The following is a 16,532-nucleotide window of genomic DNA, read 5'->3' as shown; positions in this document are numbered from 1 at the left end:
CCAGTCTCTTAAAGTATCAAAAATCAATCTGAAGCAACTCTTTATATAAAAATACCACAAAACGTAAAAGTACCATGTTTGGTCTAATATGGACTGTTTAACTTTTGTGGATCCAGTGTGGGATAGATGGATTAAACTGACCCTAAACACTTCAGTCACATTAAGACTGGAGGTCATCCAGTGGTGACCTCTTCTGACTTTGGATGCTCGAAGGAGTGCTTTTAGATCATTACAGAATCAAATAAACAATATTTAAGGGAAACAATCCTCTTGATCAATTTACTGGGTCAAGCTGATGGAGTCTTTAAACAAAAAGACTCCATCACATGTTACGGATTTAAACAAAAATCCGTAACATGTGATGCAAGGAAAAATGCATGTAACACAACTGGATTTCTAAGTTCTTCTTAAATTCAGCTTCTTGGAAACATTCACCTCCATGATTAGTGTTGACGTGTAGAACTAATCAGCCAATCAGAAGCAAACATAGGGTGACATAAAGAGACTAAATTCATTTGACACTTTTGTAGTCCCACTTACAACTTGACTTATTTATGTGGAAGCTTTAATTGAACCCACAAATTTGGAACCCCTATTCAGTAAGTCAGAACTGTCACATTTGACAGATTTAAAGAAAAAAATTATATCAAGAGTTTATTAGTATAGCCATTGCAAGTTATCTTAAGCTTTTATTAACAGTCTAACATGCTGATAAAGAAAAAGAAATCAATAGAATTTGGATATTAGGATAATTTTAGAAACAAATGCATATGTGCTCTCCTTCTTTGAAACGTAAGCTCCAATGACAGTTTTGGAGGCCGCGTTCATTTATCACAAAGAAGGCAACCTCATATCCTCCAGGGAGTGAGAGCCAGGAAGAATGTGCAAAATCTGATTTAAAACTGGCTATTCTTCTTTTGGAAGATTTCAGTGACTTGTCCCATGACAACACTTGGATCACGGGTTAAAAACGCTGAATTTGTTTTCATGATGTAATTAGGAAAGGCATGTTCTCTTAAGGCTTCTAGTGCCGAGTCAATATTAACGTCTGGTGACCAGCCTGCTGCTCCATATTAACCTCACTCCTCCTTGCTGACCAAAACTACGCAGATCCACACCAAACCATCACTTTGGAGCGTCACTGTCAGGCTCAACCATGTTTTCATATCGTACAGCAGCTTTCCTCATCTTAATGCTCTTACTTCTCCATGGTGAGTCTTGCTTTTCAAGTTCTACATGGTTTTCTGCAAATGGTAGGACTTAAAGATACTTTTCCACTCCATTGCTGTTGTTTTTCAGTTGTTGAAAATGAAGCCGTATCGTTTCCTTGGTCCTGCCCCACCCTCAGTGGAGTGTGCAGGAAGGTTTGCCTTCCAACAGAAATGTTCTTTGGACCTCTCGGCTGCGGCAAAGGCTTCCTGTGAGTAGGATTATGAAAATGCTTTATCTGAACACATTGAGCATGTATGGTAGCAAAGGAAATTCAGTAACTTTTTCTTTCTTAGGTGCTGCGTTTCTCATTTCCTATGAGGTGGACATATCTGATCAGTATCTGCAGAAATCCAGTCATGCTAGGAGACGCTCCATTCATCAACGATAAAGAGAAGCAGACATCGTGTTTGGCTTTTGTAACAGGATGTACTTTGTGACATTTTAACTGCTCACATCTTTATTCTTGTTTGATCATTTTAAAATGGCATAAATGTTTTGAATAAAAAATACAAATTATGTTTTCTTTTATTACTTTTTTAATTTTTATATATTTTTTTTTCATTTAAGTTCAGATTTTGTTTTTGCTTGTTTTTTTTTTTTTGTTTTTTTTCTTTACTCAATGGCAAAACAGTGTTTGTTGTTATCTGGTAATAAATATCCAAAAGTTAATTTTCCAAATCCTGTAATTAGGGATTTGGTCTGGTGTTCTGTGTCCAGCAATCATTGAGCATAGGCTGCACTCTAAAGGTCGCCGGTCCATTACAAAGGATCACAGAGATGCACAACTACACATTTCTGTTCTGGTAGGACGGCCCAGATAAAAATGAAGACTCACACAGAAAAACCCCAGTCAGGATTTACCCTTTCAGACTTTCTAGTGTGTAACAACTGCCCCATGGTGCAGCCCAGTTCTAAATATGCACATATATGAGTAGAAATTGTTCCAAAAGACAGTTTGTGTTTTATAAAGATCATATCTGACAAAAAAAACATGCCTTCAAAATTGAAACTTTGTTTATTATGAGTTTCAAAAAAAGCAATGAAATATAAAAAGGTTTATTTCTTATTTAAGGATTATGGTACTTCCATGAAATGCAGCTGGGAAATTACAAAAAACATAATAGCTAATAATAGAAACTTATTGATTTAAGGATCCTCCTTCATTTTCTCAGGAAATAATTTCTGAAGTCAAACTTCAGAAGTGAAGGAACAAATACTTTTCACTTTTTTTTCCAGATTGAGGATATGGGACATATTAAATGAATATCTTAAATAGAAAAAGAAATTATGAGATTACAAGAACTGAAACATTGCCAGCTATGTTCATAGGCATGGACACAGGTACATATTGTCATAGACAGTATGTAGGAAACAGACAAAATGGTGCCAGAGACTCTGATAGAGAACTTATCTGAAATCAGGAAGAAGTGAATGGTTTTGTCGGCATAAAGCTCACAGAAGCTTGTTTCTATCATCACAGTGCCAACTCATTATTAATTTATGAATGTCAAAAAACTCCATTCATATAAGGCACTTTTATTTTCACAGTGACAGGGAAAAAAAGAAAATGCTACATCTACGTCTTAAACAATTAGACTTTGTGACTGATATTCTAAGAACTATTTTTCTTTGTCTGCATTGCACGCACAGCTCTTGGTCTAATAAAGAAGCTGAAGTTCAGCTTGAACAGGCTGCCAGATATACATCTAATTGTTGCACTAAGTTACCTCTAAAGTGTTTTAAATGTAAATTTCACAAATGTGCAGCCAATTCCTGAAGGCAAAGAAGAATGAACTGGTTTTGTTTTTCTTTATCATAATGACCTTCAGCCTCGACTGGTGACTCAGTTTGTACAAAGACAGTAAACATGGCATCTTCAGGAGGAAGTAACGATAAGCCTCATGCAGGAATAACGACTTCTGTTCACACATACTTTATTTGACATAGATCATATCTGTAACTTTCTTCCTTCCTATTATTTTTCCATTAGCTACATTTATAGATTTGGATGTCGTGTATAACACCGAGAAAACATGCAGAATTTTCTATTAAACATTTTTTTTCATCCCCAATTCTAAGAGGGAGACACTGTCCCACCTGAACGTCCATTCTTTGATTTCTAAATAAAGAAGAAATTTTGTCATAAAGTTGTGGAAACAAATACTGCTGGTGGCTTGGTGATAAATATGAGAATAACACCTCCAACAGGTCGATGATCTAAAATGTTTTATATGATTAAACCTCCAATTGGATCATGCCTCCAATTATCTCAAACTTATAAGACGTTTTTAAAGTCGTGACATCATTATCTGGGCTTGCCCTCATTGTTTAAAGAGATAGTAGTCTATATGTAAACTTCTGATTTTGAAGACATTTATAAATAAATATCTGATATATCCTTTCTCTCATTATTATGGCATTTAGTAAATCAAAATATCTTTGGTCTTTCTAACTGAAGTAAAACAAACATGTTAAACTATTAACTCAAACCTGTCAAAAATATTATGTTTTTTATGCATTTATTTCTGATTCTTTTCTAATAATGTCTCCCAAAGTACAGTTATTTCAGTTTATTTGATGTCTTTCTCAAAACAATTAGTACAAACTAATCTAGAAACTTTTTCCAGTGCACGAAAGTCAGATCACAATAACAGTTCCTGAAAATGCTCAAGACAACTCTATGCTTTATTAGCACAGCCATTTGAAATCTACAGTTACAGTAAGTTTTGTTTCACTGTTTTTAGTGAGAAAACTGAGAGAAAGTGTTGTGAAATTCAGATTTTTCAGGAAAGAATGGAAAAGAAATGCATAAGACTGACAGACTTTTAGAACTAGTTCAACATTTTTGGATTGCCTCAAGCAATGAAATGAAGGCCATTTGTTTTATAGGAAATGACTATTCAGCCTTCATAAGTGTACACTGACATGACATAAGCAAACGATGGTATAAAACAGCAGAGAATTGCATGGAAGCAATTGATGCACGTCCAAAAGCATGCAATTTGTTTGAAGGAATTGGAAACTGCTACTACAAGGCACTAATCTCGTTGATGATGGACTAATATACACCAGAGAAATACACTAATACAATTGAGAAAAAACTGTATTTTACGTAGGTCTAACGCCAGAGGGCACTGTGGCGTTAGACCACAATGAACTGATTGTTGAGTTCAGCGTTTGGGTATTTGACAAAACGTGCTTTATTATTTAAAGGGTTTTCTTTTCCCTGCAAAAAAGGGCGAGTTTTTTCACACGCCATGCCTGTATAAGTCGAAAAAGATAAATGTCTGAAACGCCTCATCACCACTGAATGCAGTGAAACTAGTCTTTCTGCCCGTGCTTGTTGAAACCTTCATTCCCTCCGCATTTGCTCTGACATTCACTGTTTATCTTAATTACAACACGGAATTACTGTTATGCTGGTCTATTCATGCCTACTTCTTTTAGAATAAATCTGAATTTCATGCTGGCACCTGTAATTGAAAGTGCCAGCATGTTTTTTTTCCTCATATCTTTTTGTAGGTGTGATAGAAATAGGCAGATAATCAGTTGTCCGCTCCCAGGCTTTTCTTTGGTAGTGAGTACTTTTCGTAAGCAAGGCAATGACCGAGGATTTATTTATTTAACTCGGGGGGGAACCCCTCAAAACAATGCATTCTCAATTCATACCAACTAGTGGCGGTAGTGAGCATTTTTAAGTTGGCAGACAGCTAAACAAACGCAACAAAGACCACGAAGAAAAAGACAGAAACAGTAGCAAACAAACCTTAGCAGTAAGCGGCTAATGTACCTTGTGGAAATTTTAGGTTTTAGTTTCGTCTGTTTTACGTTGGATAGATCAGTTGTTTTTGTTAATCTGACTCGGTATAAACTATGTGTACGGGCTCCGGAAGGGAGACGAAAATGGAACCTGTTATCTAACATTTGCTAACTCTAGCCAAACATCGGCAAACCTCAAGTTAATCCTTTCCGTTTGTGGTGTTTTCTGCTGGAAATATACACTGGTGGCGATAACCCAGCTTAAATTGTCCAGGAAGAACAGCCTGGCTCATTTAAGGATTTTTTTGTTAGACGGTTTGAGTTTCGATTACACCCCTCGGTGTGGAGGCATAAACAAGGAAATACGGTGAGTGCCTTATTAAAATATGACATGAACTGTGTTGCTTTTGAAATCTTAGTTATGTACTTTTGTCTCATTCAGCGATTCTCTGATTTCTTTTTGCAGGGGAAGCAGCTCAGGTTGATTCAAAAATATTTATTTCCCTAGGTAGCATTATTACCTAAAATACTTGGTCTATTAAAACATATCTGTTAATTTGTAAGTAACTTTAGGCATAAGTCGTACCTTTGTGCAGGTCAACATATCCATACTAACCTGTAGCTAGACTATTTTTGCTAACAAAAATGCTTGTAAAGTGGAATGAAAATGCTATACTTTGAGAGCCACAATTTGAGCAGCTACTGATACGTACCAGTATGTCTCTGTCAGCCTTGTACGTCTATATAAATCAAGCTTTGCTCATTTTTATTTAATTAAACCAACATGTCGTTATAATTGTATGTAACTCAGTGCATTATAGATCTGGCTGCTGTATGTTGAGTGTTGCTGTCCTGCTGGAAGGCGAACTTCCGGTTTTCTTTCGGTAGGGGTGTGTATGCATGTAGCAGTTTCCATTTTCTGTTCAGACCAACTTTCCTGTTTCTGCAAGCTCACACATCCCCATAGCATGATGCTCCATATAACTGTGTATTCAGGGAGATGTGCAGTAGAAGTTCACATTTTGGTTACAATGAGCACCTTGATCCATGTTTTGCTGTGCCTCTTGCATAGTTTTTGGTCAAGTTAATTTGACTGCTTATGGTTTCCTTTAACAATGCCCCCCCCCCCCCCCCCCCCCCCCCCCACCACCACTCTTCCATAAAGGTTTAGGTTTATCATCACTCTGAGACTAGTTGTGGATTTTATTTGGTGTTGTCAATGTAAAGAGGGCTAAATGTGCACACCACTCACTCAGATATAGTATTTGTAAAGCGCTCTAAATGCCCTACCACTAATATGGACTATTTTCTGTAAAATAGTTTTAGGTGGGCATGTTGAAAAGTGTAATGTAGTAAGTTGTCTCCACGAGTCGTCCTTAAGATATAAATACCTGATCTCACGGCAACAATCGTCACAGAAGTGGTTTTTTTTGTGTAAAACAGTCATTTGTCATTTAATTTGAAACAAGATGTCTAAAGAATATATTTACATACTGAAAAGCAGAATGTCAATACTGTCTAAATGACAATTGGTTCAAACTAAGGCCTGCTGTCCACCCACTTCACAGTTCATTGTTTGCATATCTGTGTTTATTTCCATTACTAAAAGACCTGAATTGTCTGTTTGCCTTCAAATGTTAATGTTGAGTGTAAGCACTTCAGTCTCCTACCTTCCAGCAGAAGAATCCTTAAAGGTTTTTATCCTGTGTTGGATTTTGTTTTAATTTGATAGAATAATTTTAATCTATGTCAGAGCTTGTACAAGTGAAAAACAAATGTACAAAAAGAAGACAATCTCTTGGCAGTAAATATCTTGACAGTATGAATCTCACGCTGCCTTAAATTCTGTAAACAAAATCCACTCTTGGGTTTTCTAGACAAGCACCTTTGACCTAAGCAAACAAGCTGCTTTCTACAAATGAATACATTCTCCTTTGTGTTTGTTAAGAACAAGACTTATGCTTTCAGCTGAAATTAAATTATTCGTCCACGTTACGAGCAAAAGATACAAATCGGAATAAACATGAACATTGTAATGCTTGATGGAACTAATATTACAAATGATTTATCCAAACAAAAGGCCAACTTTAATGATTACTGTAGTCTTAAAACTTTTCAACCCCCGTGAAACCAGTTTTTGACAACGTTCCTGTGGGATCTTTGCCTAATTTATCCCATCATGGATAAACACCTTCTGTTCATTGATATTCTTTGCTCTGCATGCTGCTACTGCATTTTTCAACTTTCATCAGAGATTTTTTAAAACTGTGTGACTATAAAGATCTCTAGTATCTTCCAGCATGTATTCTGGAGCCAAGACTTTTGAAACTTTGAGATGTGCTTTTGTTTATTGTTCAGTGTGAAGATGCAACAGCTTCTTGTTTCGCCACTGTTTACTTTGAACTTGCAAACTTTATAAACAATGCCTCCAAATGTATGGCTAGGAACACATGGCGACTTTGCTAAGTTTTTGCATCATTTTGCCTGTTGTGTTAGGAAATTCTCTCATCGTTGAAAATGTCGGATAATTCTCTGGACTTAGTATTTTCTAACACTTATTGAAATGTCAGTCAGCTGAACATGTATTTGAGGATTTCCATCTCAAACAACTAACAGAAAAGCTTGGATTGATTGCATCAGACTACACCTAATTTGCAATTAACATTAAAATTGAGACTGCAGTAGTTATAGAAAGTAGGATTTCTTGTTGAATTTGCCTACAATTATGTAACTGCTGTGTAATTTGTTATCATAATGGACATTTCAGGAACTTGTAGCATCTTTCCTGTTCTTGCTATTCACTTAAAATGAAGGCTCAAGTTATTTGATGCCAGATATTTTATTCCGTTCTCTTTTACTTAGTAAATATTTGTTTATGATTCTGTTGTTTTTTTCTTGCAGTGCCACTGAAAACAACCGAGGATGGCCCACCTTGCTGTGTGGTGGAAGCGCACTCGGCTGAGTGTCTTTTTACTCGCTTTCAGCTGCATGTATTTCCCCTCACCAACACATGCATATATATTTGTTGTAAGTAAAATTAAAGCTTTACATTTCACTTCCTGCAATCATGTATTTCTATTCCACTCATGTTGTGCGTTCGCTTGGCAGCGTTATAAAAACCAGACCGACCTAATGTTTGAGGACCTACCTGCTTTGTTTGGACCTTCTCTTCCAAAGCAGGGATTGATGGTGAGGAGAGAGATTTTATTTATTACTGCTCCCAGATTAATATTGTTGATGTTTTTTTTGTTTTTTTCCTGACTTCCTGTTCCTTTCATTCTAAAAAGGGAGTTTTGGTAGTCTCCCATCCACTCAATGGTTGTACAACAATGGATCCTCCTCCTCCACTGACAACAAACTATGATGCCAACACCACTAAATTTATTGCTCTCATCAGGCGCTTTGATTGCAATTTTGACATAAAGGTGAGCCACATTCGACAAAGAACGATTAGTAATGTTTGTGATGGAATCTGATCCTACGTATTTGTGATATTGTTCCAGATTTTAAATGCACAGCAGGCTGGATACAGCGCAGCAATCGTTCACAACTTGAACTCTAACCTTCTTCTCAACATGAACTTTAGCAATGGTAAGTGTTTATCTCGCTGTGCTCCCCCTCACCCTGGAAGCTGAAACCTGGATAGGATAACAGTTGATTTCTATGACTTGTTTGCATTTAAATGCTAAAGGAACATGCTAACAAATGGATCTTAAATCAGTCATTTTGCGTGACTGATTTAATGATAAGCAAGGAAAGAAATGTTTAATTTCAAGTCAAGCTGATTCTCTGACTACATTTAAAAATATGTGCAATCACAAATTTACCACACTTGCATTATTCTAAGTGGTTAAATGTTTTTTTTCCCTTTTCAGAGACTATTGCAGATCAGATTGAAATTCCCTCTGTGTTCACCAGCTCCTATGCTGCAAGAAGGCTTAAGGAGGAAGTAATTCCAGAACACGGGTGAGGAAAAAAATAAAACCTTTAAAATGTTTTCTAGATAATCAGAAAAATGCCAAAGCAGATGTATAAAAGCCAGCAATAGATTTAGACATGATAACAATTACAGACTGTGGTCATGTTGTTGTATTTAACAGATTATTTTTCTCTGTTTCTCAAAAGGGCCTATGTGATACTCAAGCCGGATTTAGTTTTTCCACTTTCGTACTACCTTATTCCATTCACTGGGGTACTAGGGATGATTATTATTGTGATGTGTGTAATCCTAGTAAGTATGCACGGTTCTTTCTTTGAAATAGGTTATCTTACTGATCTTAAAGCATGTTTCTCTTATGCTTCCCTGAACCTTTATACCCCAAACTTATCTACAGGGGAGCCTCATTCATCCTAGTCTTGGCTGTTTGTTGAACAGTTTGGCTGTTGGTGTTGTTTATGTGAAATGCATCTCATACCCGTTTCTCCACCCACTGCTTACTGACGAATAATGTTCAGTCTCTGAGGCATAAAAGAAACACTTCCCTCGTAAAAGCAGAAGGAGTTTTCAGCAATAACGCTGTGACTGATTAATCTTTCACAACATTTTCTCTCTGAAAGTCATGTTCAGTTACATCAAGCTTTGCTATTTATTGACAAAGGTTTCATGTTTCAGGGCTGGGCAATAAATCAATAACACGATAGACATTTGATCAATATCAGTGAAAAATGCGACTGATACACTTTTCATTAATTTTCCTGAATTACTGCATTAATAGATGTTTGGTAAATCAGGCCAGATGCTGCAGACTGGCATCTTGTTTCTTTAAGCTATAAAAAATTTACTCAAAATAACTAAATGATATATATTTTTTTGCTTTCTTAATAAGCTTTTGTGAATGAGGTACGAGTTCAGTGTAAGTCGGGTAACCGTTAGGTTGTTAAATTTTAGTGTGTGTAATGTCTCCTGTCTGTGTTGCTCAGGTTATACGGTGTGTGCAGTACAGAAAACGTCTGAGGAAAAATCGTTTGACCAAGGAGCAACTGAAGCGCATTCCAACTCACAAGTTCAGGAAAGGTAACACTGCTGTAGTCTTTGTACCGTCACTGAGATGCATTGATTTGTTCTGTATTATTTACATTTTGTGCAACTTTACTATAAGGAATTTTATCATTTGGGCCTTCTTAAAGATGTTGTATTTTAATTTTTTAAGTCTGACAAAACAATTTAATTAGACTTTGTCAGTGCTGTTTAATAAAAGTTACAGATCTGTCTCAAATAGCTACTTTTTCATTAATATTTTCTTTGAGAAAAGTTCTTAAAATCAGTGACGTTATTAATTTCTTCTTTTCAAGGCATAAGTGCATTTATCAGCTCCTTGCTTTCCTTTAATTTCAGGAGATGACTATGATTTGTGTGCCATCTGTCTTGATGAGTATGAAGAAGGAGACAAGCTGAGAGTTTTACCTTGCTCACATGGTAAATAATTTGTGGGATGTTATGTTAACCTTCATGTTGTTTAAGAGATTACCAAGAAATCCTCTTAAAGTGTTTTTGTTAATAGCTTAAAAAATTTAGTCACCATATTGTTTTCTTTCTTGAATCTTCCCTTTTTTTTTTAGCATATCATTGCAAGTGCGTCGACCCGTGGCTCACCCTGACCAAGAAGACCTGTCCCGTGTGCAAACAACGCGTGACCCGAAACAACCCGGAGCATTCCGAGTCCGACTCTGAGGAGGAAGCCGGAGGCCGGGGAGAGGAGGAAGCAGCACAGGGCGAAGGAGACTCTGAGCGCACCCCTCTGCTGCGCCCGTCCAACCCCGGGTCTCCGTCTAGGAACCCGTCGGCCTACTCAGCCACCACCACCACTACTGCCCAGTGCCTCGTCTCTCCAACACAACGCGACTCCCCCGTCCTGGGCTATGATGGCTACTACTCCCCACAGGAGGACACTGACTCAGAAAGTGGTGACGGAGGAGAGGATGAGCACCACAGCGAGGACGACACAGCTCGGCTCATTGGTAGGAACGGAGTGGTGGTCTGAACTTACCCGCCAGATTATTGGCCTAATTTTAAACCCAAAAGACGAAAAGCGAACGGGGAGGAAAGGTTTGCCTAAGCATTTTGCTTAGTCAGCTGCAAGATTTATAGTCGGCTAAAACTTTAGTATTATTTCCACATTTGTCGATTTCCAACAAATCTTTTATCCAGATGTTGACAGGAAACTTTTTAAGTGTCATAGCACAAATCTGTTTCACCAAAGTCAAATGTTAGGAGTCACTCCCCTTCGATGCACACAATAACTCTCGCTGAACTACTGCTTGTCTCATGTTGTATTCTGTGACTTCATCACACAAGACCTAAACTCTGGTGTAGCCACAGTGTAACAGAAATATGTGTGGTGAAAGTTACTGTGGTTGAAGTGGTTTATGAAGGAAAGTTCCCTGTTTTAAATCATCTCCTTTAGATGGTTGCACTACTTGCAGGTGGGTGTAGAGGATTGTTTATCTCTTTAATTTGACTTGTTTTTTTCAGAGGGAGGACTGGATTTTTCTGTTTTGATGATGGATTATAATATAATATAACATTGGAAACACTTTAATATCTCTCTGCTGCTTTTACATTGTTGTTCACATAGCTATGTGGGCGGTTAAGATTTTTAGCTTTATCCCATTTATTCAGTTGAGTGAACTCAGGTTTCTTTTTTTTCACAATTAAAGGTCAGTTGGGTTTGTAAGTGAAAAAGCAAGTGCAAAAAAAAAAAAAATACAATTGGGTTTGGTTATGTAAATGTTAGGTTTTTGCTTCACTTTTAAGCTTTGAAAAATAAACCCTGAACCAATTAACTTTAGTTGAAAAGCGTTTTAGGGGAAAAGTGCGTTGCCTTACATCGGCCTTGATGTTCATGTGTGTTTAATGTTTTTAATCCGAGTGGTCGAGATAGACACTCCTTTCTCAGTTTTTATTTTATTCTTGTGTCTTGTTCTGTAATCTAATATGTTGTTCCCTGCCTTTGTGTATCTTTAGCATGGTTATGCTTTTACCTGTAGCCCAACATCAGGACAGGTCTAATCAAATTAAAGTTGGTGAAAGATGGCCTTTTTGGGGTTTTTACTGCTCATTTATGTAAAACGCCTCACAAGTGGAAGTCTTCAGTGTTTTTGGCCATAGTGTTTTTATTCCTAAAATAAAAAAATAAATCATGAATTTTAGCTCTAAAGTTAAAACTATTCAGTGCTGCTTGCTATATGTTGTTCTGTATGACTCTAAAAACATGTAAACAGGGTTTTTGTGATCAATTTTGCTTTATTTCTAACATAGTTGCACAAATATGCTTTACAAGTTTTGATTTTCTATAGAGAATTAGTGCAGTTATTGTATCATTTGATAATGCAAGTCCATCAATCTTAAGGCAGAGGAAACGCTACATATGATGGACATAAATTGTGGGGATTAGCTTTCAGTGGGCAGAGCATGAAGGTGCAACAACAGAACTGTGGATTATTAACATATCTTCACATTGTCCTGCCCAATGATCCCGCACTGTTAAGGATTGACTTGGATCTGTTTTAAGAATCACAATATGCTTCAAATTTTCTTTTGTACTGTACGTTTTTTCTGTCTGTTAATGGAAACAAATGGAAATGGCTGATCTTCAAATGTTAATTATTACACTAATACACTTTTTTTAATTTTAGAATGTGCCTAGGTTATCAGACTGTACATGCAGTGTACAAAATAAGAATGAGAATCCATAAATTGTCTAAAGGTCTGTGAGAAGCAACATTAAATGTTTATGACAGAGTAGAAAGAATAGAGATGGGACTGCTGCCATAATTTGTTGTAATAAGGAAGGTTGAGTACTTTCTCTTTACAAATGCTCGTGACAAATGACACAATTCTTGATAATAAAGCCACTTTAAAAAATAATTCTTTGGAGAGTGTTGTTATTCAGGGAGTGGAGCTCAAAAGCCTATAAGCTAGCTCGATGGCTGGGAGAGCCAAAGTACAGCTTTAGTAGTCTTGAACTTTTTCACTTCTTGTTTCCTGCCTCAAAAGCATTTCTCCGTCTTCTACATTTGCTACCTTTTAGTTGCTGCTGATTGGCAACAAGTAAAAGTACCTACAGTGGATAACCAAGAAACTTTAAGCAGCAAAACAGGAGTCACAGGTCGACAAACCAGCCTGACACCATGAGAAACGGTAATGAGTAACAGTAGCATGCATTAACTCGACACCATGCTGCAAATTAAAACATATTCATTATCCTCATTATCCTTGTGCAGGTCTGAGTCAGCTGAACCTGAATGAGTCACAGGTAGTTTCAAGAAAAGTAATAAAATGCTAAAGCTTTGTAAAGCACAGCTCACCTAAGAGAATATTCCAATTCATGGCCTTTGAGAGGAACTAATTAGAGCTTGGCACCTAGCTGAATGAAGCATGCTCCAAGTTATGAAACACCGGACAAACAGAAACAATATCAAACTATGAAAGCTAAAAATATGGTGTGTGAGTGAAAAACATATTGTACTGACATATAAACATGTTCTTGAATTTGTCATATTGTGATTACACGTAATTTACATATTTATTGGGGTTTAAAACTACTATGCAATAATTGACTGAACATCAGGTTTAATGCTGTGGTTTTTGCAAATAGTTCAGTGTATTTTTCTGGGATCTAACAAGAGCAACACTTAGTTGTACTTTTTTCTAAAGAAAGGGCTCCCCTCCCCACCAGGCTAGCCTGTAAGCTAGCTCTCCGCCTAGCTTACAAGCTAGGCAAAGAGCTTTATTCAGAAAAGCAGTAATGAGAAACAGAATTATGATAATTTTGAAAAGCTTCAAATATTCCATGGCGAGGTTACTTCAGGTCACAGACATTAGCAATGGATGTCAGATGCCAGGACTCAGCTAATCACGTGACGCAACCGTCATATTGAAGAAATACCAGCATCACCGAGGCTGGCGACCATGGAGGCGAATGAAAACCCAACGGTGAGTTTAATGTTTTTATATTTCTATAGTATATTTTATTTTGCGCATGAAGTTTGATACATTATCTTAAAGCTTGATTTAAAACACGGGTTTGGGCCGTTGTTAATCTTACACCATGTAGTTATGGCATATTACTTCTCGCTACCTCCTAGCACCCCCAACCCCTCCCCGCTGTCTCACACCCAATTTACCCCGTTTTATTTAAAAAAGAAATACCACTTGCGCCAAGTCTAGAATCTTGAAAGAGAACTGATGGGTGGCGACTTTCTGGGTTGTTTGATGTTGTCTTAGGTGAGACTGAGACAGGGAAGTCCTAGTAAAGCCGTAATTGTTCAGGAGATGCTACCGCTAATGTATTAAGCTAATATATAGCTAATCTAAAACTCACTTGTCTCTCTCTTCTTTTTCAGTTTGAGAATGCTTAGGTAAATGAACGTGACTCTTCTATAAATACATAAATGCAGAATTTCGTAAGCTATGAAATTGACTGTTACATGTTTGCTGTGTTGTGCAGATAATGTATCTTGGTACAGCTCCCAACAACCTGGCTACTGAAGACTCAGGTACAATAATCCACACTATTTTGTATCTTGAAAATATATTTTTGGTTACAAAGAATGTTTGAGCTATGCTAAAATTTGTCATTAATGTTGTAATTATAGGCAAATTATGAATACGTTACACACTTATTTTAGGGTACGTGCTGATCAAGGGGTGGAAAATGTGGACGTGGCACGACTTATGTTTATGATTCGTGGAACAGGAAGAAGCAGTTTTATATCTGGGAAGAGTGTGTACAATCAAAGGTTTGTACAAATGACAAGTTTCAATATGTGATGCTTTTCAATGTCTATAGTAACATTAGCTTTGTGTGGTCTTCAATATGACAAGATTTGAAGGGCAGTTTTTAACCGTTTATTACTCCATAATTGAAGGATTGAGTGACTATGGAGAGATCTGTGGACAGCTGTAACATGCATCTATTATGATGTGCTACGCTACCTTGAAAAAGAGGGATACCTGGACATTTCAAATGAAGCACACCTCTTCTGTTGCCATTATGTCTTCCTGCCACGTCTGCAGGATGATCTGGATACTTTCCGCAGTGGCTGGGACAATCACCCACTTCGAACTGAAAGCAACATGACTCCTAACCAGCTCTGGGTTCTTGGTCGTACACATCATCCAATTCCTGAACCCCACGGTGCCTTGATAGAGGCACATTTTAATTGGGACAATTTAATGTGTAGCACGTGTACTACCATTCACTTAATTTGTAAAATAGTAATCTACAATATCTTACTAAGTCAATTTTGAGTTCTCTTGATCCCTTCTTTGTGTTTTCCAGGGTGTACAGATTCCCAAAATTGAATGGGAGGACAGCGGGCTTCCTCTTCATGAAGAGTCAAATGTCACAGTACCAAACTCTAATTTACAACTGACTGACGAACAAATGGCAGCCTTAAGAAATGCAGTAAACCCAAAAGCCACATCAGTGTCTTCTGGATGTTACATTTATATTGCTGCAGTTCAGTTTTGCAAGCAGTTTTTTACTATGTGAAAGTTATACAGTTTACGGAAGCGTATTGCTATCACGCAGGGAAAAAGATTCAAGAGCTATCACGTTGAGACGTGATAGTTGTCTTGTTAAAACGTGATACGTATCTTATATAAACGTGATAATTTTATGTCCAGGAAGTGGCGGTATTATGCTAGGCTAGTACAGTGGCTAACAGGAGTTGGTCAAGTTTCCCTTCATGTTTAGTCTAAAACACGGAGAGATACGGATGCTGCTTTGCATTGTGGTTGAAACCATTAATGGCATGCACACTCTGAGCAGGATCCTAAACAGAACGGGACTGCACAGAAGGAAACGTCAGTCCGATCCTCTAGCTGTGGCGGCTTTCCTAACTGACTCTGGATTGAAGCTGAAGTTGGCTTCCGATTGTAACTTCTGATTCGGGAAATGGCTAAAGGGCGATTATAACGGAGATGTATTTGCTGAACATTTTATGTTCAGATTTGTATTGAACAATACAATAGCTGAATAACGGCAAACGGCTGTTTGGAAAGGGGGGGAAGATTACACAAGGAGAAATAACCAAAATACAAACACAAAGGAGTAAGTAGACTAAAGGAACCTAATTAGAACAAAGGAAAATAACTAGAAACAAGAAATAAACATAATTAGAAACACCAATGAAGAATGTGGAAAACAAGGCAAAATGAAATGGAAACAACTTAGGAACACCAAAAGAATCTGAGGAGGACTCCGGCGGAACAGCAGCCTTGGGGGACACCGGCGGCGGAGCAGAAACCTAGGAGGATGCTGGGGATGTGTCCCATCCTGGCTGATCTCCTAAGCCTTGTCGCAGGTCCTGTTGACCTTCCAGCCAAACTCCTGAGCCTGGCTAGGAGGTCGATGGGACCTGCGACAAGGGCAGCGGAGCAAGTACCTGCCGGCGGCAGAGCAGGAACCAGGAGGGTAATGGGACCCGCAACAAAGCCCTGGAGGCAGGTTGGGAGACCAACAGTACTCAATACAAAGCCCTAGAGGTCAGCCTGGAGACCAACGGGACTCGCTACGAAGCCATGGAAGCAGGCCAGGAGACCAACAGGACTCGCT

At 37.8% G+C, this 16,532-nt stretch overlaps 1 protein-coding gene and 1 long non-coding RNA gene across 2 annotated transcripts; both read left to right on the top strand.

The window, feature by feature from the left end:
- The first annotated feature begins 4,913 nt into the window (after window positions 1–4,913).
- Window positions 4,914–12,838, top strand: LOC102227732 (E3 ubiquitin-protein ligase RNF167-like). The gene is made up of 10 exons (XM_005814947.3): window positions 4,914–5,338; window positions 7,873–7,998; window positions 8,080–8,160; window positions 8,259–8,396; window positions 8,475–8,562; window positions 8,847–8,937; window positions 9,097–9,202; window positions 9,892–9,985; window positions 10,307–10,387; window positions 10,531–12,838. The coding sequence occupies exons 2-10, from the start codon at window positions 7,894–7,896 to the stop codon at window positions 10,950–10,952; spliced, it is 1,206 nt and encodes a 401-aa protein (XP_005815004.1). The 5' UTR covers window positions 4,914–5,338; window positions 7,873–7,893; the 3' UTR covers window positions 10,953–12,838.
- Window positions 12,839–14,123: 1,285 nt separating this feature from the next.
- On the top strand, window positions 14,124–16,524 carry LOC111610111. Its single transcript, XR_002753497.1, has 3 exons — window positions 14,124–14,469; window positions 14,602–14,712; window positions 14,842–16,524. It is a non-coding gene; the product is annotated as an uncharacterized LOC111610111 (long non-coding RNA).
- Window positions 16,525–16,532: the final 8 nt, after the last annotated feature.

This window comes from Xiphophorus maculatus, chromosome 11 (assembly GCF_002775205.1).
Source record: "Xiphophorus maculatus strain JP 163 A chromosome 11, X_maculatus-5.0-male, whole genome shotgun sequence".
NCBI classification, from domain to species: domain Eukaryota; kingdom Metazoa; phylum Chordata; class Actinopteri; order Cyprinodontiformes; family Poeciliidae; genus Xiphophorus; species Xiphophorus maculatus.
This window is presented reverse-complemented; position numbering and strand designations above follow the sequence as displayed.